Source organism: Pelmatolapia mariae, linkage group LG12 (assembly GCF_036321145.2).
Source record: "Pelmatolapia mariae isolate MD_Pm_ZW linkage group LG12, Pm_UMD_F_2, whole genome shotgun sequence".
Classification (NCBI taxonomy): domain Eukaryota; kingdom Metazoa; phylum Chordata; class Actinopteri; order Cichliformes; family Cichlidae; genus Pelmatolapia; species Pelmatolapia mariae.
This window is the reverse complement of record NC_086237.1, coordinates 19,271,176-19,295,457: the sequence shown is the minus strand read 5'-3', so window position 1 is coordinate 19,295,457 and position 24,282 is coordinate 19,271,176. Positions and strand designations below refer to the sequence as shown.

Here is a 24,282-nt window from a genome sequence, read left to right as displayed (position 1 = left end):
ATGTAGACTGTCAAACAAGAACTGCTGAGTTTTCATTGTTTAAAATCTGTTTGCGTTTAGCGGCACATCATTTCTGAAACAAACCATTAAGGTCAACATTTACAGAGCGTAGTTCAAAAGCTGCATTCAGTATTCTTTAACTTGTAAAGCAATGCTACACAGCTTTACCCACCAGAAATAAGTATTGAGAAGGGACGAAGATTGCCATTGGTTTAAAAAAAACAAGCAGGTATACCCCATAGCATGGGGAGGTATTAGACAACTATAGTGGTTGCCAAGTTACTTACTGTGCAAACTGTGCAAACATCATGCACCACCCTTCATTTTATTATATTTGGCTTCCAAGGAGATCCACACTTTATTGTAGCTTTATAAAGTGCTCTTGAGCAATAGTTCTCCAGACTTTCTGAGGGTCTTTCAAAGTTTTTCTCTGGACACTCCCTGCTTTTTCACTCATTTTCATTCCGGTCTTTGTACCTGATCATTTTCAGTTGAATTGTTTTTGGGGTTTTGTTTGTTTGTTAAGCCACTTAACACTGGCCTATGAATCATTCAGGCATCAAAGGATACCTAATTCAATAGACTAACCAATTATTGTGTATACACATAACAAAGAACTGTGCAAAGAATCAGTTTTAAATGGTGTCTTTAGGTACTTTGATACTAGCAGGTCATGGTAAAATCACAGAATTTGATCCCATTTATTTAAAAACCCAACAAACAACAACAACCAAATGGAACACAATCTGAAAGGCATCAAATTGTATGTTTGCACTAACAAAGTGATTCCCGAAGAGTTTTTAGCCAAAAACCCAGCCATTCTGTGTGCGTCCTTAATAAAATGGAAGAACTGGACAAGTGGACAATTTAGAATTGACAGGCCTAAGAACCATGTACAGCAGATAAACACTGTCTGAAAGTCTTGTCTTTAAGAAATAGAAACAAATTCAGGAAAGACCTGACTGAGGACATGAGTTGAATCAATCTACCAATCCAGTTAAAGCCTGGAAAGAAAAGTACACGATGAAACAGAATTGGTCAGAGCTCGGACCTCAGTATTATTATAACTACATAAGATGATCTTGATGTGCTTCAGGAACCAAGGAGAACTATTTCTGAAGTCTACTTACTGCTCGGCTCAAAAGAATAAAGTTGGTAATGCCAAATATTGACTTTCGAGTTGGTTAATATTGTATAAACTCTGATTTGCGTTATACCTGAACTGTTTTTGCTCCACATTGTAAACATGTTTATTCCTGCTGTAAAGCTGGGCATTTTAACATGGAAACATAAAAACATTCATTCAAACACAAAGACATTCATCGACTTAAAGAGTTACACAAGTTTTTATTACTCATTTTGTAGCTTTCGATTTTATCACACACAAGTGCAGTTTATTGAGCGGTCATACGGTAATGTTATCAGTGCTTTAATGACCTGTCTGTGTTGGCTTAAGAGTTGCTACTTAACGTTTATTCAGCAGCAGTTTGATGAAAGTTCTTCACTGCTTACATCCATTTACAGGGATCATTCCTACCACCTATAGAGTTGTATTTTAGGAATATTATGTTTTCATAGTATGCAAGTTATATAGATCTTTGCTTGCTCTTATTGGAGACACTGTATTTCTGTCTGAATGTTTCCTGTTGGCAGAGAGGGTGACATATATGTTGCTGACCAGTGTTGTTTTTGACTGATTTTAATGGAGTTATCATTCACCATTGGAATTTTGAAATGTTTATTGCCAGTAAATGCATCTGAGGCACAGTTTAAGAAGCAGTAATGTTCACTTGGGGAATTATTTTCCTGCCGTTGCTTTCAGAGGTAGCAATAGTAGAAGTCTTCAAATAGTTTTAAATATATCCAGTAACTGGCACAGAATACATTTCAAACACATTCCTTACAAATAGCATTGTTACAGGCTTTGAGTGGCTTTTTGGTCCAGGGATCAGCAGGCCAAGCAGTGCTTTACAGGAGTGTAGCAAGCAGACTGAGGGATATAAAGAGCAACACATACATTTAACTTTTCTATTAAAGTGTGAAACAGGGGATTTATAGAAAAGGACAGGCGGATTTATCCTTTCCGTGCTTGTAAATGCTGAGCATGCAATTACCCCTATAATAGAGGCGTTGTGTCCAAATTGGAACCATTAAAGTGATTTAACAGTGCATGGATTGGCCCTGGCATTTGCTAGGATGTGTACACATGGGGTGTAGTGGAATGGGTGTTTAATCACTGCGTTTTAGTGCTCGGTAATAGCAGAGCAGCCCATGTAGAACACTGACGTGCCACAAAGTATAGCTTACTCATTAGGTACTGTAGTTTGGGTGTTTTTGATTTTTAGCTTGGAAATATTGGTTTGCTTGACTGATTGGTCTCGTTACTGATGCTGAAACTGTAACAACCAGACTACCTTCTTTATGATGTCATGCCATCAAATAACTGAGGTTTAATATGCAGTGCAAAATAAAGATTATTGCAAATTATTGCAGCAAATCATAGCACACTCTAATCTGACTTGTCTGAATAGTTTATTACCTGCTCAAAGTTTTCTGATGCAGTTCTTTATGAACTGATTTATCTCATGATTGCAATGATTTTTGAGCAGCATTCAAGTCCAAAAGCAGACTGTGTAATTCTCTCTGAACACCTCCACAGAGGTGTATGAAGCAGGTAAGAGGTGGAAATAGCGTAGATCTTTCATTTAATTTCAGTGGATTTGTAGTTGAATTAAAAATTCTGAGCAATTCTGAGACATTTTACTAAATAGTCCTGATATTTTCACAGAATCAAAAGTAATGTGGGGGAAGGCGGGTTGCAAGTACTTGGTTGTAAATCCTTTGCAGTTAATGACTGCTTCAGGTCTAGAACCCATGAATCTCACCAGTTACTGTGTTTCCTCACCTTGGGTGCTCTGCCAGACCTTTGCCTCCTCCAAAAATGTATGTATTTATTTATTTGTTTTCATCTATGCATTTCTGATTTCATCTCCATCGTCGACATTAATTAGTGAACTGGGTACTTTTGCTCATTACCAAAAGCATCTTCCATCGTGCCAGAAACAAATAGACAAAATTTCGAACAATTATGTCACTGTCTTTAATGCCCAACTGTGCACTGTAAATGACCACTGACACATAATTATTGTATTAAACTTTATGGCGCATCTTTAAAAAAAACAAACATAGAAACAAATTAAGCAGCTTATTAGGTACACCTAAATAGTTCTGGGTTGCATAAATTCAAGAAGGTGCTGGAAACATTGCTCATAGGTTGTTTTTTTTTTTTTTTGTGTGTGTTTTTTTTTTTTTGTCCACATTGAGATGACAACATCACACAGTTGCTGCAGATTTTCCGGCTGCACATCTATGAGGTTAATCTCTTGTCCCACCAAATCCTAAAGGTGCTCTATTACGTTGAGATCTGGTGACTGTGGAGCCCATTTGAGTTTACTGAACTCATTGTCATATTCAGGAAACCACTTTGAGATGATTTGAACAGTATGATACTGTGTGTTATCTTACTGGAAGCAGCCATCAGAATGGATCTGTGCTTTCATGTTGTTCATGACAAATTCTGTCTAAAAGTTGGAGCAAAAACTGAGAGTCATTACACCGGGCAAAGTTTTTTCACTCTTCTATAGTCCAGTTTCGGTGAGCCTGTGTGAATTCCATCCTCAGTTTCCTGTTCTTAGTTGACAGGCATGACACCTGGCACTCCTGACCTCTGACATCAACACTCAACAACACTGACATCAACTGCTGCTCACAGGACATTTTCTTGGGGAAAATCCCAGCCCATCTGTCACCGGACCAAACCAAACTGTCTTCATTTAAATCAACTTTCTTCCCCCTTCTGATACCTGGTTTGAACTTCTGCAGTTCATCTTAACCATGTCTACATGCCTAAATGCATTGAATTACTGCCATGTGATTGGCTGATTAGATATTTGCTTACATTGGTTTTCTTTGATGGGCAAGCCAGTTTGGCTGATACGCATTGTTCCAGGGACAACCTACAGATCACTCCATCCTCTATTTCCTTCACTACTTCTCAAATAATCTACAGTTAGGGTCCATAAGTGTTTGGATAGCCACACAATTTTTGTAATTTTCCTCTGTACACCACCAGTGTGGGTTTTATTTCAAACAAATATGCGAGTGAAGGTGCAGATTTCCAGCTGTAATTCAAGGAATTTAATAAAAGTAATGCATTAACTGTTTAATAACTACAGCTACTCTTATGGAAGCGGTTTCATGGCCAGGTGATGCCTGTTCCCTTGTTATTTCACTACAAATTAAGAAGATAAAATACCTGGAGCTGATTCCAAGTGTTGAACTAGCATTAGGCAGCTACCCACTGGAACGCTTAACACGAAGTCCAAAGAGATGTTGATGCAAGTAAAGGAGGACATTTTCACCTAGCTAGAAAGGCAAAAAATAGTTAGTCTACAATCAAGAGAACCCTTCATGAATGGAAATACAGAGGGTTTACACCAAGGTCCAAACCAATGGTTATACTCAAGTACATGAATGCCAAATTAGGCTATACCAGAAAAGATCTAAAGGACTCGCTGCACTGCTCTGGAAAATTTCTTAGGAAAGATGAAATCAAGAAGAACTTGTATTAGAACGATGATAAGAAAAAAAGTATAGAGAAAAAGAAAAACATCTGATGATTTGACGCATAGCACATCTTTCAAACATGGTGGACCCAATGTTATGGCATGGGCTTGTGTGGCTGCCAGTAGAACATGGTCACTACTGTTTATTGATGACATGACAGCTGATAGATGTAGCAGGATGAATCATGAAGCGATCAAGGTCGTACTTTGCTCAGATTAAGCCAAATGCTGCAAAACTGTTTGGATAGTGCTTCACAGTGCATATGAATAATGACCCAAAGCATATTGGAACAGTAACCCAAGAGTTTCTAAAACCAAAGGAATGAGATATTCTTCAATGGCCAAGTCAATCAGCGGATCTCAACCCAATAGAGCATGCTTTTCAGTTACTGCGGATATAACTGAAGACAGTGAGACCCACAAATGAGCACCAAGTGAAGGTGGCTGCAGGAAAATACCTGGTAGAGCATCTCAAGGAATGGAATGCAGTATTTGGTGATGTCCATGGATTGTAGACTTCAGGTATTCACTGAATTCAAGTATTTAAGATAACATATTAAAAATGTTATTTTGTACCAATGTGTGTTTAAAAAAAAAAAAAAAAAAATTTATTTGATTCCGAAATACTTAATGCAAATAAAATATGTTAAAGCTGGAAGTCTGCATTTGAGTCACATCATGGCCGATTGACTCAAAATTATCTGTGCTGGTACAAAGGTTGTGTCATTGTCCAAATACTTGTGGACCTGTATGAAGAAAATGTGCAATATTTGTCTGTGCCAACCATGCGTGTCTGAACTGGATTTGAACTGAACTGGAATCCCTACGTTTAACATATGTTCTTTTTTCTTTCTTTTTTTTTTTCTCCTCCATTCCATTTTTCAACCTTTCAACTATTGTGGATGGCATTTAATACATCTATGCAGCCTCAAAGACATTTCCTGGAAGAAAGGAATTCTTCAGAATGAATACGAACCAGCATTCTCAATATTTTGCCTGCATGCTTTGAAATGCAGGAACCGTTTTGCTGTCCCCTTCACCGCTTCTTCTCCCTCCCTCTCCCCCATCTCCACCTATTTTTTTTTTTTTTCTTTTTGCCCCACTCTTTGCTCTGTGTGCGTTGGAGTGGAGCCCCTGTACAGGGATGGTGTCCTGGGGAGAGCTAGTAAAGCATTTATTACAGCCTTTGCAGTTCTGTGTTATACTGGCAAGCACAGAGCCACTCATGCTTGGCCTTTAACTTCTCTCTGAAGTTCAGCCATACATGAAAAGAGGGGGCTCTGGCCCACTAATTTATTCCTGATTTAATATTGTATTTGAAAAAGTGAGGAATGCAGTATAAATGAGGAAAAAAGAAATGGGTGGAATAAAATTGTGTACAAAAATGTAAATGGAGTCTTTTGAGAGTTTTTTTTTTTTTTTTTTTCTCCCCCGCTAGTAGTTTGCTGATTAAATATCACGTGGTGACACTGGCAATGCCCAGCAGAGCTTTTGAACCTAGGATCTGTGAAGAATCGTTTTCGAGGCTTTGTGCGAGGGCTGTCTACCATAACTTCCTCTTAAGTAACAGTATAGGGATGAGTGAACAGGAAACGAGACTACTTTTTCACCACTACATTCATTTACTCACCAACTGCCCTGATATTAACTTTGTTGGGCACGGGGTGTAAGTGGAAAATCTCCCTCTATAAAAGAGGGAAAGAGCGAGGCGAATTAGCCCAACTCTCCATCTTTAATTTTTTTTTTTTCCTCCCGTGTTTTTTTTTTTTTTTTTTTTTTTTTCTTTTTTTTTTCTCTCCCTTGAAAGATCTCCCCCCTTTTTTCTCATCACTCCTCTTTAATCGCAACCTCATTGGCGGGTCGTACTCTTTTTAGGTCAGGGATTTTTTTTTCGTGTGTGTGTTTGGTGACATTTCTGTGGTATTTAATTGGCGTATTCACCATATGGACGGGGACAATGGGAAGGACATCAGGCACACCCTGATTTTTGATTTCTCTCTTCCGCCTCTTCTTTCTTTTGGGTGTGTTTGTCCGTTGTGTTCGTCCTGGTCGAAGGAGAGACCCTCCTCCACAGAGCTTGCAAGAGGAACCAAGTGGAAACGGTGCTTCAGATCTTGGCGCTTCCTGGCATAGACATCAATGTTAAAGGTAAGACTTCTCTCGCTTTCCCTTTTTTCCATAACCTCTGTCTCACTGTCGTCTCACTTCACTCCCACTGTTTGCTCTGGGGTTTTGGAGAGCGATTAACACTGGAGGAAAAAAAAAAAAAAAAGGGGGAGAGAAGAAATAGGAGCGTGTGCACGTCATCATCATTGCGTTTAACCTTTAGCTAAAATGTAAAGGGTGTGTCTAGTAAGAGCAGGATGGGTTTGGAGTGTCAGATTTATAGATTTATGGCCACTTTGCTAAGTGAATTGAATCCCTTTTGATATTTCAGAGTGACTTTCTTTAGTCCCTTTAGGTCAAATATAATGACTTGCCCTCCTTTTATGGAAATGTGCCGTTTTCAAAGGTTTCTCTGATTTTGTAATCACCCCTTAATAGTAGGCTAAATTGACTTGCATCTTGGTGGGGGTTATGGGGGATTCTTAAGTCTAAAATGCGATCAAGTAGAACTACGGGGCAAAATGGTAAAATAACTGCTGCCACATTACAGACTTCTCCAAAAAAAGGCCTGATGCTAATTGAGTCAGAGCATGTTTGGTTTTCAGAGGATTTTCTTTTCTCAACTACAGCAGATTATCTGTCTGTCGGTTTTTGTTTTTTTTTTAATTTTTTTAACTTTTTTATTATTAGTCCTTAGAATGTGTCTATCTTTCTGTGTTTTAATCCTGGATTAAAACATGAAAAGATGCTGCAACTATTTTAATTTTTCTTTAAAACATTCTTTTTTTACTCTTGATTTGTAGCTGTGTATTATCATAGCCTGTGCGTTGTGAGCATTTATGGTGTTTGAATGCTGTGCCTCCATTGCATTGCTTTATATTTACACTACTAAAACATTAGTTGTCATTTGTGTTTCAGGCATATTGCATGTATCCTGCCATTATGTGTAGATGATGTGTATGTGCAGAGCTGATCTACCAGAGCCATTTCACTTCCTATTAGTTCGCCCCATTGTACAAAAGTTATTAGATAGTATTGTCCTAGCATGTGCTGATTGACTGACACATCGAGTGACAATACGTCTTGCAACCAATAACTAGACAACTGAGGCATTACTAGACCAAAACAGAAACTTGTGTGTATAAGCAACAGATGAATGAAGGTTGCTGAAGGTTGAAATCATAATGGCACATGCCTTAAACTTGATCTTGGCATGCATAATAGCTATAGAAAAGTATTTTACCACATGCAAAGCTTGTCAGAGAATGTTGTATGTGTTGAATCAACCCTGAGGAAAAACAAATAAACATAAACAAACAAAGAAAAGAAATTAAAATTTTGGAATTGTGGAGTATAGATCCATTTGAGTCCAGAGCCCAGAGAGTGTTTCACAGGTAGTTTGGTGAGGTGAACAACAGGTGGATATTCTAAACTGTGATTAACATTGCTTCCCCATTTCATTTGACTTTCATTTTGAGTCAGCATTGTTTGTGCCTCTGTTTCCGGTTTGTTGATCACATAGACCATGCAGGCTGGACACCTCTACACGAGGCATGCAACCACGGCAGCACCGAGTGTGTGGAAGCTTTGCTGCGCCACCACCCTTCCCCTGTGCTTAATAATCAGGTGGATGGAGTGAGTCCACTGCACGATGCCCTGCTAAATGGACACATGGACATTGCCAAAATGCTGCTGGAACATGCAGGTGAGTAAACTCTTGCAGTACATGCACAGACTGACTGCTTCAGCGTATAAGCTGTTAACATTCTGTTGGCGGGAACTTATGCAATATAACAAATGTTGGCTTTATAATAATTAAACAATACTCAAATGTTCTCGAAGTAAGGTTGGTCACACATTGATAGTTTGGTGAATGATTCTCAAACTCTGCGGCGCAAACAAGGAATTGAAAAGACGAAGTTAAACCAACTCAAATGACTACCATTTGATCCAGGGTTGAACAAACCCCCCCCGAAAACTTTTGTGTGAATTCTGATAAAATCCTGTATGGCTGTAGAATGGGATCATGTTAACAATCCATTACAATTTGCCCTACATCCATGTCTTCAAAGTCCACTTAGTGATCCATTGGTCGGAAACTGACAAAAAGCCTCATAACTTGACTTCAAGCTATGATTCTTACAAGTGTGTCAACATATAGACCAGAGAAAGATCAGTGGGAGAAACATTTCATCACTCATCCAAGTCTTCAGTCTCAAGAAGACTTAACTCTGCAACGTGTTCTACAACAACTAAGTCATTATCATATATTTCTTGACTCTGACAGTTGATGTTGCAGAGCTTTGTAAAAATAACATCTTTCCCTATATAGAGATTTGCAGATTTGCAAAAGAGGGCAGAAGGCTGCAGATGACACTCTGCAGGAACAGAAAAGTCTGCTTTCCAAGTCTGATATGTAAGAATCTACTGTAGCAGAATGTTTATTGTATTTTTTAAATTGACAGCATTTGTGTTGAAATTTGAGATTATTTTATCTAAAATATTGCAGTTACATCACAAATATTGAAATGGTGGGAAGGTGATTGAATTCTAACATGTTTGAGTGATTTCCTGTGTCTATAGAGTAAAACATAACACTAAGAAAATTTCACACATTCATTTAATTAAAAAATTACAATATTCTTCATATGTATAACTTCTGAACTTGTTTAATTGAAGTTCATAATTATTCTATAAATATTACACTGACAGCAGCAGCGTAACAGGCTTCAGAGTATATAGGACCACTGTAGATGGATGGATAAAGCAATAAATGGAAATGCATTTGGCCTTCTAGCAGCTCACATATTAAATAATGTATAAATATATTAAAGCAATGATAAACTCATTTATGTATACAGGTGAATATATGTTAGGTATGGCCAATGCTTTGAAACAGACTCTGCTAATCAGCACAAGACCACATTATTGATGTTATTTTTATTAGTATTAATGGATTGTTATTTTTTTTATTGTTAACTTTGAAAATGTCACAGGATTAGCCTTAGTACTTTTTTACTCTAGCATTTCATGTGTATAAATTTGTTCAATTTATACACAGTGTCGCTCCTGCTGTAGCCAAGATAAACTTTGAGTCCAACAAAGCAAACAAATGTAGTCAAGCGTATCAAGCAATTGAATGTCGTGTTTGACCTTATTTACAAGGCCACAGTTTTATCTTAATTACCCTGCTGGAAGAATAAGGACCTTGTTGATGAGAACGCTTTTAAAGCGGCACTCCACCAATGTTCTACATCGATTTGAGTTTGTCCATCACATGTGATGCTATTTATTCTCCAGTTTGAAAAGTTTGTGGGGAAAAAAGTGACCTCATGATGGGCCGGCCCATTTGGGCATTTTATGGCAGAAAGTGTCTGCCGCAGACTAGGAAGTGGGTGTTTAAAGACAACAAAAGATATTTACCCATCATGGAGGGACAAACCAAAAGGTGCCATTAATTTGGACCACCCTATAAATGTTTACACTGGTCATAGTTTAAGCCATTCGATAAAAACGTGGCAAGAATTCTGATGTTTTCTAATATGCTGCAAATGGCAAATCTTGTTTGGTACAGAAACAGGATTGACATTGCGACCCAGAAGCTGTAGCAGTTGTCTGCTTCTTCACTGTATGAATTCTAGATCATATATACCATCTCCCTCTCTCTGCCCCCACTGCTAACCTTCATAATTCACATGCAATCCGGCGCTGCAGTGTCTGTCCAAAGAGATTACAGCATCGCCTCGTAAGATGTCTGTTAACGTCTTTTTGACAAGATTAGAGGAGTCAGGGTGCGCCGCTTGCAAAATTCACATGCGGGTTTTTGTGGAAATGTGTCACAACAAAAGTAGTTTGTGTGTCTGCGTGTTTGCGTGCCACATGCAGTCTGAGCTCAGTAGGGTTGAGGTGAGTATGACGCGTGTCGGAGCTCAGGAGAGGGTGGCATTGCTGGTGGTATGGCAGCAGGTGACTTGGGAAAATGTCTGTGTGTGTTACTGTGTGTGTGTTTTTGGGGGGAGGAGTGATATTTGCCAGCATTGAACCAGTCCCCCATGTAACATACCTCTGCTTCAACTCACTTCTCAGTTTGACTAATTATAGTTAATTTGATTCGACTTTCCCATTAACACATGTACATATTCTGTCCTCAAAAAATAAATTAGACTGGGATTGTTTAGTCCCGGAGAGGAAACAAGAGAGCGCTCCCCCCGTTCTTTTTTTTTTTTTTTTTTTCCTTCCTTCCTCAGTAACAGCAGAGAGAGCAAATTAAAAGAGGTCAGACGAAGCAGCTATCTGTATCTATAAAATTGGAAGCGGGTGTCTGTGCGTGCGTGTGTGTGTCTGTGCGTGCGTGTGTGTGTAGCAGACGTCTGGCTTCACGGTCTAGGCCAGGTCTTTTTGCAGGGACCAAACAGAACAACAGGAATGAAAATTCTCTCAATTTGAAACACCTGGAGGCTCCTACATTATACTTCTTTCCTCACTCGGTCTCTCCCGACTGTTTGCTATTTCCTCACACCTTGATGGCGGGTTGTCTAAAGGCTACAGCGGGGAGTTGGTGAGGAGGTGGTCCTCTTGACTTCAGGCTGTACTGTCTTTCAGGGTCTCTTTTCCATGATCTCCATCTTGTTGCCATGGACACCATCAGTAGGCCTAGGCTTTTTTTTCTTTTTCTTTTTTTTTTTTCTCTTGCTCTTCTTTTTTAGATTCTTACGTCCAGGCTGTTAAACGTGGAAAGTTTTGGCTTTGGGGCCTGCATCCTGCTTAGTTACCATAACCATCTTTATATTGTTCTTCATTCCAATTTTTCACTCTAAACTCAAGCAGGACTTTTGTGCTTGTGGCTGCATTTCTAACACCCATACATCAGACTGCTTTTAAAATTTTGGCCAGGTACACTTGTTTCACCGTCCCATGATAGGAAAACAGGCTAGTGGGCCAGATGCATCTCTATTTATTATATTCCTGTGTGTTTTATTCTTCTGAGCGCATGCTGCATTTCCCGAAACTATTTTATTTTTTTTTTTATCGAGCCATTCACCCTGTTGTCCTAGTTGTTTCCAGCAGACAAGCTGAACCTAGCTGCCAAGGTTTTGGTAGGCCAGAGAGGGCAATACTGACACTGGCACACCAACAAAGCCTTTACTTGGGAGTGATCTCACCCCTTTGTAAGCCTGTCTGCTTGGAGGCCTGTGTGTGTGTGTGTGTGTGTGTGTGTGTGTGTGTGTGTGTGTGTGTGTGTGTGTGTGTGTGTGTGTGTGTGTGTGTGTGTGTGTGTGTGTGTGTGTGTGTGTGTGTGTGTGTGTTTTAAAGGATGAATTGTATGGGGGAGGAAGGGCTAGATCCCACCCCCTACCCACTCTACCTCAGTCCCTCCAGGCTTATGGAGCTGGCAATGAAAGGATGCCATGGCTGAGGGCAAGGCTGACACTGCTTTCTCCCCCTCCTCCTCCCGTTGCCCAAGGCCGCCCCACATGACCCTGCTTGCGTGTGTTTGGCTTGTTTTTAACACAGTATTGAAGTGTCCTTGGCTATATATTTTTGTGTATGTGTCTACATACACAAAATCGTTTTCATGAGTCTCAAATGCTTTAATGAGTGTATGTTTGCTGTTACTCCTCGTGTCCCTTCCTTTCTCAGCTGGTAGAAATGTTATACGTTTTGCAGGGTGGCCATGGCAGCCGGTACTCCTGATTGGAATGGAAAATGACCCGGAGCCTTTAGTTGTGCAGTTTAGACCTGGCACGCGCATAGAGGAGGCGTGTCAGTCAGCAAAGAGGGTGGAGAAAAATAAAGAAAAGAGCTTTTAAGCTGTCACCACACAGCCCCGTGACCGTAATCACTGATGCCGTCCCCTAAATACTCCCCACCACGTTAGTAAGCGCGGCTGGTCCACCTCAACTTGTAAACACAAAGGGATTCTCACGAAGAGATTAAAGATGCTTGAATGGGAAAGAATGTAAAAGTTGGAAATAACTGTTCAGGTTTAAGTGTTTTAAGATGTTTCTACTTCAGTTATTTGCCTTAAGTTGGGTTCAGAGACCCCAGAGAAGTTGCTGCATGACTACTTCTTCAATTCCTCTTTCAGTTTTTGTGCATGTCTTGGATGCACGCACACACAAACACACACGCTAGATTCTGTGATCCCGGCAGATATTAACGCAAACTAGTGTTTGTGGAGCAGAAAGATGTCATTTGCTCAGTGGCACAAGAAACACACAGTCCCCTTGGACAGCTGTAGTCAACGTGGTTCGTCTCTGTCTTTCTCTGTCATAGATCTGCGCGCGCACACACACACACACACACTACACACACTACACACAGGTAGTTGTTTAGACACACTTGGGCCTTTTCTCTGTCAGCATGGTAAAGAAATAAATAAAGTTCATTCTGCTCAGCACTTATTTCCCCGTGGGTCCTGAACTGGCAACGGTGAGGAGCTGAGCTCTCGTACTATTAGAGGTGAAGCTGTGTTTGGAGCCCTCGGCTTCACTCCGGAGTGTTGGATGTTTCAACTGCAGGTTTCTCCAGGCTGTAGTTCAAGGACTTTCCTCGCTGGGAATTCTGACTAGAGTCTTCTTTCTCTCTTCCTGCCTGTCTCTTATTACCCCCCAAAATATACGCAGACTCACCACATACCTGTATTTCTGTGGGGTTTTTGGGGTAGGGTTTTTTTTGTTTGTTTTTTAGGGAGGCCAGTTGCCCTGGATTAAATCTGGGGCCTCTTTCCAGTGGTGTTCCTGATTACTCTTCGCTGTTCTCCAAGATAAAGGTGTGACCCCTTTTCAGAGAAAATCTGTATGTTTTTTATATAGATGAGAGCCAAAGATGTTCCAAAAATGAATGTGGTGATTTTGAGATTTGCTAGCAAGTGCTTCTTGCCTGCTATTTATGCCCAGCACCACTTATAATATACAAAGGCACGTTTTGCCCTTTCTGTTTCCCTTTTAAACAGCTGCTGTATTCAGTGAGCATGAAGGCCACTGAGAGCTACCTTCTGTAAAAAGAGAGGGCAGAGGTCAAGGAATATTAAACTTTCTGTTTTTTTATTTACTTTGCTGTCCTCTTTCACCTACAAGGTTCAGGGTTTATTTAAAAGGACTACATGAAGGGATGGACGATGAATTTGTAGGTGTTGAAAGCGTGCTCTTCTCAACCGCAAACAAGGCTGAGATTCAAGGTTTAGTTCATTTCTTTTGTTTCCAGCTGACTGAAAAGGGGGGCTAAAGAAAACAGCATGGTCACAGGACTAGAAGATCTTTATTTATTTATTATTGGCCATGAAGATTGCTGTCTGTCCCTGTGTTCCAACTGTGAACTTAAATCATCACACGGGCCACAAGAATAAAAATGTTAGAACGTTTTTTTTCTTCTGAAGCTTAAATTAAAACGTTGAGTGACTTCTCTGTGAGGAATTCAATGGTATATTAAAAATTATGGTAATAAAAAGTACAGGCAAGAGACTTTTTTTAACATATTTGAAATTCATTAACAAGAAGGCAACAATGGCTGATGTTTGAACTTGGGAGGAATGGGTCGTAGTGAAAGCTCATGCATTCAACAGCAGTTTAGTGTGTTTGCTTAAACCGTTCTTTCAATGACGAGCTGAATACAGCAGCATGAATGGAGTGTTGTAATTAAAGTACTTAAGGACACCTCTAGCTCACCTCTGAAGCTGTTTTTGGAGAAGAGAAAATATTGTATGTAGTGGAAGTCATTATTCATTCTTTAAACAATTGGGATGTAAAGTGATTTGAAGTTTCTCAACTCAAACTTTTCCCACACAATAAAAAAACTGAAAAATCCTTGTTTTAAAGTTCTAGTCAAGTCTCGCAAATGTGGCTAAAAAAACTGTAAAAAAGTCATTTAATGTGACCGGATTGACTGAAAGTTTTTTTTTTCTTTTTTTTTTTTAAATCGTAATTTAGCTTTTTCTTATAAAAGGCTTTCTTTAGCTCAGGACTGTATATGAGGTGGAAGTGAAAGTGATTCGTCTTTGCTCGTATCCTATTCCAGCCTGTCCCAGAAAACAAAAACAGAAATGAAGAGTTGATTCATCTAAGTGATGTCATCAAATTTAACTTTTGGGGGGATTTACTGACTGGGAAATAAGACACAATTAATTAGATTAATAGATAGATTCAGTTATTGTACTAGTTGGTACTTTGCATGTAAATATGTTTTGTGTGTGCTTTTATAATCTATTTTGTTGGTACCTTTACGCTTAATTATACAAAATTATAATTGTAATAGTTATGATCATTTAGGATTCATTTAGAGCTGCAGTCTGACAATCTCCCTAGCACCCATAATGATGAGTTTTGAAACATGAGTATTTCGCAATAAAAATGTGGTTTGATGACCATATGAACAGGTTCCAGGTTTTTTTGAAGAATAGCAAGGGTAGTAAGCGGCATAGGCAAAGGTCATCCTTAATAACCTCTGATGTACACCCAGTCGTTATTATTATTATTATTATTATTATTATTAGTATGGAAGCAGGCTTGAAATGTGACAGAAACTGCTCAGTTCAGAAAAGATACCTAGTATGTGGGAAAGAGTTAAGGTGCTAAAGGCCAGCATCCAGTAAGTCAAAGCATATTTGATGCCCATTATAACTAGAAGTGACTGTAGTGGTGTTGGATTACACAAAGCTTGTAGCTGCTGTCTATACCTTTATCCTACCTTATTTGTGCCTTTGTGTGGACCCCTGGAAGACTACCTGTGTTGGAGGTTCACAAAGAACTACAGCTGACTGTGTTTGAGTGAAGAGCACAGGAATACATTGAAAGGATGCTCGCCCGTGACTGAAAAACACAGATTTCTGTTCATAGCAACTGTTTGCAATGCCAGCATAATTTTAATGTGAATTAACGAGGTAACAATAATATATCCAAACTAGTACAGTTACTCCTCCATTAATATCGGTAAATGAAATATCACTGAGTGTTCAGACACTGCTGTTACAGACAGGGATTTTAGCATACTCGTCTGTCTGGTTGTTCCACATCTGATGCCTCTCCGCTGGCTGCTTTGGTGCGTCACTTGGTTGGCCTTGTTGTTTTCGCTGTGGTTTCTAGTTGCTAGCTAGCAGCTCCCTGTGGATAAGTGATGCCGTGCCCCTGGCTGCAGTTCACACACTCACCCTGCCTCTCTTTTTCAGGCAGCAAGAGGGGGGTGGGGGGAGGGAGAGAGAGAGAGAGAGAGCGAGAGGATGTTTACCATGCTGTGGAGCTGCCTGCTTCCCAGCTTGTCTGCCTTAGCCCCAGCCTCAGACCAGAGACAGAGAGAGGGAGAGACATAGGGGGAGGGAGCACGGCATCTTTCTTTCCTTCCCTCCTATCCTCCCTCCCTCCCTCTTTTAGCGCCAATTTTCCCTTCCTCCACTCTTGCTTTTATATTTCTTGTCTTCGCCTGCCCTCTAAAGGCCAAAGGGCTTTGCGCTCTGTATGTAAATGCCTGTGTGGTGTGAAACAGCCAGACTGCATCTGGCTGGTGCATCAGGCAGTGGCTTTCATTCAGCATGTGAATTTCCTCCCTCCGCTAGTAGCTTCAGAGCTTAGGTTATAGTGGGGTATTTTTGCATCAAACACACACGCACAAACACACACACAGAGGTTGGTGTAATTACCCTATGCTCTCATGTAATCCCCCAGGTGCAGTATTTATCTCCACTGCAGCATATCTGACACCCAGCGCCAATACCTGGATTCACTTCAGTCACAGTCCCTGCACCAAAACCATTCCTCAGGCGGTAGTCTCATAACACTGTGTTGTATACATGTATTACATTATAAGCAGCACGTGATGCTATTTCCGTGTCTTCTGTTATGTTGAAATATGTAATTTAGCATTGGATATGACCATTGACATCTGTATCGAGTGCAGTAGAGTTGTGTGGTGGAACATTAGAGGGTGTCTTATGTCCTATGATGGATAATAAGGAGTGACTGATTCTTCTGTTCAGTCGATGGAACGAGTAAAAACAAATATGAAAAGGTGAAAGACATGAGCTGACGCTTAATGGAAATAAGGCAGGTTATCATGCAAATGTGACAAACTGCAGACACTGTCACACAGTCAGTTGTGTGTTCTACAAACAAACATGCAGCCTTCAAACAGTCAGCCTCGCGGGCTTTCTGGCAAGCCGAGCCCAAGCCCGTGCTAGGGTGGCCCCTTCCTCCCCATCACCAGTGTCATCACTCTGGTTGAAGCCTGTCTGTCAGTGGGGTTTAATGTGATGATGGTGGAGAACACTGGGGGAAAAAAGCACACGCGTTATCACTTTATTTTTGTATTTTTTTTAATTCTAGTGCAAGATTTCTTTTGTCTGATTGTAAATTACAAATGTATTGTCTTATAGTGATGCTTTGTATGGTTATTGTCCCCACATGTCCATTTTCATCCAGTGTGCATTTCTTGCACTATTTCTAATATGATTTTTGCCCTCTCTTGTTCGTTTTTATGTTTTCTTTGCTCAATAGCAGCTTAAAGGTCATTGCATTGCAGCTAAAGAGGACTGCTGCTTTCATATTTGATGAAAAGAGAAGAATTAAGTAGGAGTGATTGAATTGAACCTTGTCTTTCCTCTTTACTTATTCCCACTTTAAGTTGAAAACACTCTACAAAGTGCTTGGGTTCATGGCACAAACTTACAGCCCACTTGTGGAGCTCTATTAAGCACTGAGTTTCTCAAAGGAACACACAACAGGGTATATTGTGAAAAAGGAAAAAAGTACTACTTAGAAAGCTGTCCCCTATTTTTCATTTTATTTTATTTTATTTTTTAAGAGATAATATAGAAAATACAGAAAGACATACAGAAAAGACAAAAGATCCCCACCCCTTCTTCAGCTAACACTTACCACAAAATGCCAGAACGTCGACATGAAACTTTCTACAATGTGTCAGGCCAGGGTTGACTTCACACATTACAGTGGATGAGTGTAATGGCGAAGACAGCTTGTTATAGAAACCTGGTGATTATGACCTGCTGCGAACAATCTCACTCTGTTTCACATACACCACTCTGCTTCTTCTCCCCGCTCGCCTCCCCCCACCCTCCACCTTTCTCCTGTGGCCACTTTGATCAAATCTGTGCTCTTACGTCCTTGACTGCTGCCCCCAACGCCTGACCCCAGCATTCGAAATTTGCTCGCTTATGTAAAAGTTTATGTAGATTAATGCCACAATTTATGCAGATTGAGTTTTTGCCACTCAGACTTGAAGCACTAAAAGGTAGATGAGCGTTGACCTTCCCCACTAACGGCTACGTGAGCTCTCATCGATTATCTCATAACTGCTACAAACAGTGTAGCAGACAGAGGGATGAAGAGCAATTTCAAATTTCATAATGTTTCATTTTTAAACTTTTTTTTTTTTTTTTTTTTTTAAGTGTCGCTTAGAAGAGAAAAAAAAGGATGGCTTTTTATAAAAATGGAATCTGGGAGGCTTAGTAAGTGCGGTTTATGTCACAATGCAACACACGCACATGATTGTCCCTCCTTTAAAACATCACGCTTCCTGCAGCCCCACAGTGTCTGTCAAACAGAAACAACTGCCAGCAGTGGTATCGAGCAGTCTTTCAGCTGTCTGTGTGTCATTCCGAGCCTCCACAGAGCCGTAAACTTGCTCACAAGTGGCACCAGCATTGCCGAGGTTGAACAGTCAAGTGCCATCAAAAGCAGTTTGCCACAGAAATGGGTCTGTGTGAAAGCAAACAAAGGGCTCACACTTGACTCGACCCGCTCCACGTAGGCTAAATGCACACGGGCCTGTCTGACACTGGAAAATGGCTTTCAGCCTGAACAGAGAAGCAGAAGAGTAGAGAGTAGAGGAAGGGGGGGGCGGTGAATGTCACCATTATAACTTTGCTGGCTTTCTAAAAGGAGACGGAAAAAGTGTTACATTCAGCAGAGACTGTCATCTTCAGTTTGAATGTAGTGAAGCATGTCTGAAAGGGCCATGTCAGGGTTATTGGAGGTGTTTTTGAATGTATAGAAATTCCCGGAAGCTACGAGCCTAGATGGAGTGTTTGCAGCACAATAACAGATGTTATGGATTAATGCGTAACTTGAGTGACGTTATTGTTACAAGCCACTTTTTTATTTTTTGTATCACAAGCTTAACAGATCAATTTGCTGATGTCACAGTCACTAGTTAGTCATCCCCCCCAGTAGCACCCTGTTCTCTGATGAGCTCACTCACAGGAGCACATAAAAGGAAGGAAAAGCAGACCCTTCATCAGGTCACTAACCCTTACACAAACACAAAGTGACCCGCCAGTCACAGAGTTGAGACAAGGTGTCAGCTGATGTTACTGCTGAAGTGAGCTAAAAGCCTCAGCTGGCAGTGAGTGCCACTGGGACAACAGCTGTTCATTTAAACTCTCTGCTTCACACACTGTTTTTTGTTTGGGGGGGGGGACTCTCCGTCACTGTATCTGTGTACTGTTGGTGCGCACACACAGAAATGCACGATTTAGATCGGTTGCTGTGTCCTGCCGTTGACCCGTGTGGTGTCTCTTCCGCCTTATTTGATAATGACGCTGCAGTCGAAGGTAGCTTTGGCTGCATGTCAGTTTTATCTGTGCTACTGTTGTCACTGGTGCTTCAGCTGGCTGTTTACATTACACTCATTAACACCAAAGTCTCAGACCAAACTGCCACTTTAAAATATTTAAAATCGGATCTTTTCTACTGCACCGTAGCTTCAAGTACATGTTAACCTCTGTGTTTCTAATGTTCTGCGTTAATTTTTACGAAAGCACTTTCACATATGGAGACTTATGACAGTAGTGCCTCCCTGACTGTTGTCATTGTCACTTTGAAGACTATGGAGTAATGTTTTGTCGTATCAGAACAAGTAGCTTTAATTTGTGATTAAATAAAAAAAAAAAGTAGTTTGTGTGATCTGATCATGTACATCTCTGTCCCATCTTAGGATCTGTTCTTCTACGCCAGACGGATGGCCACGGTCGGGTCCCGCTGGATCTAGTCTCTGAGCCAAGTCAGAGGGAAGAGCTCCTCCATAGTGCACAGCTTGGAGACACAAAGTGTTTGAGAAATGAGGCAACTGAAGTTAACCTTCCCCTCTTGGAGGCTGGATCATCTCTGCTGTCCCTACTCATTTTCTCCTACCTCAGGGAAACGGGCATTCCTCACCACACACCAACCAGCGACAAGCACCACAGCCTGGGCTACCGGCTGGTCAGGGCACTGGAGAGGCACTCCTTCCAAAAAGTGACTCAGGGCTGGGCAGACCAGCGGGCAGTGAGGCTGGTAGAAGATGTAGAGACATTGTGGGAGCTCAGCCAAGGGAAGTACCAGGGACAGGTGTCTCAGGGTATAATAGAGTGCAAAGGAGAGAACACACAGTTCCTGATGAAGATATTAGAGGATCTTAGGTTGCGAGGAGAAGCACTAGTAGGTGATCTGTGATCTGTAAGGTTAAAGGATCACTTTACACCACACTGAAGCTGACTTAAATGCATAACCTGTGAGTGAAAGTGAACAAAAAGGTAACTTTTTATTACATGGTCCTAAAATTTGCCAGGGCCTTAAAATAGGTCCACAGGGCAAAAGTCTTCCTGTGGATATCTGCCTCTAAAGCAGCATGCCTTTTAAGTTCAAAGCTGTTCATTTCTTAAGTGCTACACTTTTATACCTACTAATACCTAATGTTCATTGGCTTGGTCTGTGTATATTGTATATTTTCAGGAGTTTCACAAGTTCTGTGTTTCGCAAATATTTCTTGAATTTAAATGTTATTTATTTTTAATATTTCAAGTTGCATGTTTTTGTATGACACTAATGTTTCATTTCAGTGTCGAGTGTTGCTACCTCATGTTTTCTTTTTTCTTAATTTTTTTAATGCTGCGTTCGTTGGTGTGCAAATATCTTTTTGCATGTTTATAAATAAAAGTGAAATATATTCTTTGATTATTTCATTACTTCATATGACAAAATTCTGGCAGCAATATATCAGATATCTTAACAATATATAGATATCTTTTTTTCTTTGTAAAGAGGAAGTCAGCTGAAAAATGCTCTGGAGATGGAGGTGTTTATATGTTGACCACACAAAAAACAGTTATCCAGCAGTTGTGCTCTCAAATGGTCTCAGTGATGTACGCTCTGGGTTTCAGCCACGCAGGCATCAGTGAAGAATGAGGAGCTTCACAAAGCTGAACTGAGCAGAGGGGCCTACGCCTATGTGTTGGTGTGAGTTGAGTGAGTGGTGCAAAGGAGGCGACTTCAAGCTAAAACTGAGAGCAACAGTCCACATTTCATTCATTTCTTTCTACAAGCACCTTCGAAACAAAGCTCGTCAGTACAGAAAAAGGGGTTGCAATAAATCAGGAAAAACAAGATGATAAAAAATATTTTAATTTCATTTGTTTTTTTTTAAATGAGTAAAATACATCAGATGCATTCCATTACTCATATCAGAAATATATACCACATTTTCATTTGACCCAACCCTGTCTTGGCTTCTACAGCGTTGCTGTCTGAAACTCTTATTGGTCAGAACTGGGCACATAAAGATGATGTCACAGGCAGGCAACATTGCAGGCGGAAAAAGACAGACCTTAGAAAATGAGGCAGGCATACACCTACTTTACAGCATCATCACCAGATCATTGACAGGCATACTGTATAAAATACAACCATAAATTAATAAGTAATTAGCTATGTACAGTACGGTTTAAAAAATAAATAGTCTCATTTCAACTTGGTGCAAATAAAAGTGCTTTTTTTTTCTCTTTAAAACTGTCAGTCTGATACATTCCTTTTCTATAACTCATCTTCTTGACATCGTACAAAATAAAAACACTTTGGTTTGCTTTAAAACAGAGCCCAAACTAAATATAATGACAAGAAAAAGAGTGAGAGACAGTATTTGGATGCAATGCCGCACAATAGTCACCACAATTTGCTGTAAAATGACTACATATAGTAGTAGACGCATACACATCAGGTATTCTAGCAATCCCTTTAGGCATTATACAAAGCCATCCCTCACGAGTCACAGAGTGGGTTTGCTGAGGAGGCTGTAATCAGTTAGCGACGTCGCTCTTAGGGGATAGTCTGTTATTGTCTTTCAAGTGGATTCCCTTAACAAAAAAAAGAAAAGCAGTGGTCCTCTGGAGTGACAGATCTGAGCCTGTTGATATTTAAGCATGGAGATGGATGGGCAAGGAAGGAGGGAGCGGAGAGAGTAGACAGACGAGGTGAGAGGGTGACAAAATGGCAGAAGAGAGCTAGTTGCGGTGGGACGAGAGTTTAGAGTATAAAGGCAGAGACACAGACAGACAAAGGGGGGTGGGGGGGAAGCAAAGCTAAAGAAGTAGAGGCTGAGAGATGGAGGCAGGGATCAATAGGATGAGAGCAGACCTCCTCAAATGTAGCCTGTGCTGTGATCTTTCAAGAGATGCTCAGCGAGAAGCCCAGGAGACCATCCCTTCAGACAGGGTCGCAACCCCGCTCACTGACGAATGAGGGAACCGCAGAGAGAGCAAATGGAGGGAAGCATGACGGGAAGAAGGATCTGAAATAGCATAAAACACACACATACACACATACACTCCTCCTTCCCTGACATCTCAGGCCTAAGTCCCCTTGGAGCCTTGTCACACAATGACTTGCTGCTCATCTAGCATCTAAGCAAACTCTACACCAAGTAACAGCTGGCACTTCTGCTGCAACGCACACACACACACACACACACAGCGACTGGATCTAGGCGTCAGTCTACAGCTGGAGGGGAGATACAACTGTAACGCACACCGACACTAAGAAAAGCAACTTGTCTTTGATTGCATAAATGCGTATACGCAAACACTCTTACATACACAGTTCACATATACAAGCCTCTGTCTCTGGAAAGACTGATCAAAGTTGAGCTTTGGGCACAGGAGGTGGGGCAGATGGAGAGGGCGGCCAGCCTGGGGCACAGCATCACAGAAAGCATGTTTGCGTTTGTGTGTCAGTTGTTGGTGCGCGTGTGCCTGAGAGCGGGGAGAATGTTCCTGTTCCAATACAATGTTTTTCATCTGTCAGCGTGTAGGTACAGTAAGGCGTGCGTGTTCGAGATCTCTGAGAGGAACTGCGCGTTTACGCGAGAGAAGGATGTTTGTGCCTCCGAAACACAAGATGCTTAAGCGCATAAGCATGTGTGCGTGTGTCCGTGAACGCGCTCGCGTGTGGCCACAGAGGAAAACACATGGGGGAGATGAGAGGAAAGGAGACCAGCCTTTCAAACAAGATTAGAGCTGCGGCTGCCTCAAGGCCCGACTGCCTGACGACACTCTGCATAAACTGGGTGACATCTATATTAACACCACGACAGCAGGCCCAGTCTGCCGTGCCGCCTGACAGAGAGAGGAGGCGACTCATTGAATGACAGAGGATTTTGACATGGTTCAAATGAGTCAAACAAGGCAACAGCTACTGATAAAGTTTTCAGGTGTAACACCAATTGTTTACTACAGACTCAGACCTAAAAAAAAGAAGTTAATCTGGCCATTGTATTAAAGCACAAACAAGCCTTCAGCCTGTTGATCCAGGTTTGTGTTTGTGTAAAAGGAGATATCTGGAGGCTACCACCGTAATTGCTAATCAACTTGGCTGGCTGAGTTAAGTGGAGACAGTCCAAATTACTGCCAGTGAAAGTAACACTGCCACATCCAAGAGGGAGAGGAGAGAAAACAAAACACACTTCAGTAGAAAAACAATTACAAAATATAAACATATTAACAAAATCATTCAATAACTTAAACATGAGCTTAAATAAAGAAAGAAAGAAAATTGAATGCGGTATAAGGCTTCTCCCTTGATAAACACACCAAGTGTCGTTTTCTATTTTTTGGAACAGCGAGAATAAATGTTAAACTAATTTTACTTATTGTGTGACACTTGAGGCAAGCTGTCAGAGTGATGGAGAGAAGCAGCAAGGAGAGTGGCTCACACGACTGATCTAAAGGTCATTTCATCCATCCTTTCCACTTGCCTTTAAAAAAAATCTAAAGCATTATGGTTACGGTAATAATTTAAGAGGTTTCTCGCACTCATTTTGTTTCATACAAAAAAGGACATTTTGGGAAACGACTGTACACCATGAGTAATTAAATAGGAAAAAAGAGTTGAAGAGAATTAAACAGGAAATAAAAACAAAAATGTTAAAGGATAGCTGAGCCGAGCTGCTCCAGAGGAGTCGTCCTCTTGTTCCTCGGTGTCCAGTAATAGACCGAGTGAGGAAAAGTGGAGAAGAGAGGAGTTGGTGGGCGGACGCAGTCATCTACCCGGGGTTGTTTTTCTTCCTTTTATTTGGACTGGGATTGGGATCCAATTTCAGCTCTCGGTACTGCACCTGTTAAAACACATAGAAACACGCACGCACACACACCACCCGGTCAGGTGGAAAGAGCAAAGGATGCTTGAATAGCACAGAAACCCTCCAGAGGCTCTAGTCCAGCTGTGTGGAACAGTGGCCTCAGGGAAGAGATTACACACTGATTACAGCGCGCACACACACACAGATGCGGACGCTC

At 40.9% G+C, this 24,282-nt stretch overlaps 2 protein-coding genes across 6 annotated transcripts in view; one reads left to right on the top strand and one right to left on the bottom strand.

Moving 5' to 3' along the window:
- Positions 1-20,610, top strand: part of slf1 (SMC5-SMC6 complex localization factor 1) — a 33,544-nt gene extending 12,934 nt beyond the window's left edge. Inside the window, exons 16-18 of the mRNA XM_063490665.1 lie at positions 6,681-6,773; positions 8,254-8,436; positions 19,674-20,610. Coding sequence (XP_063346735.1) covers positions 6,681-6,773; positions 8,254-8,436; positions 19,674-20,170 — 773 coding nt within the window. The 3' untranslated portion in view covers positions 20,171-20,610. The remainder of the gene's footprint in view (positions 1-6,680; positions 6,774-8,253; positions 8,437-19,673) is intronic.
- A 518-nt stretch (positions 20,611-21,128) lies between these two features.
- The window catches only part of LOC134638595 (multiple C2 and transmembrane domain-containing protein 1-like), a 132,181-nt gene continuing 129,027 nt past the window's right edge, over positions 21,129-24,282 (bottom strand). For all 5 annotated transcript variants that reach the window (XM_063489327.1, XM_063489329.1, XM_063489328.1 and 2 more), the window contains one exon: positions 21,129-24,101. In XM_063489327.1, coding sequence (XP_063345397.1) covers positions 24,030-24,101 — 72 coding nt within the window. In that variant the 3' untranslated portion in view covers positions 21,129-24,029. The remainder of the gene's footprint in view (positions 24,102-24,282) is intronic.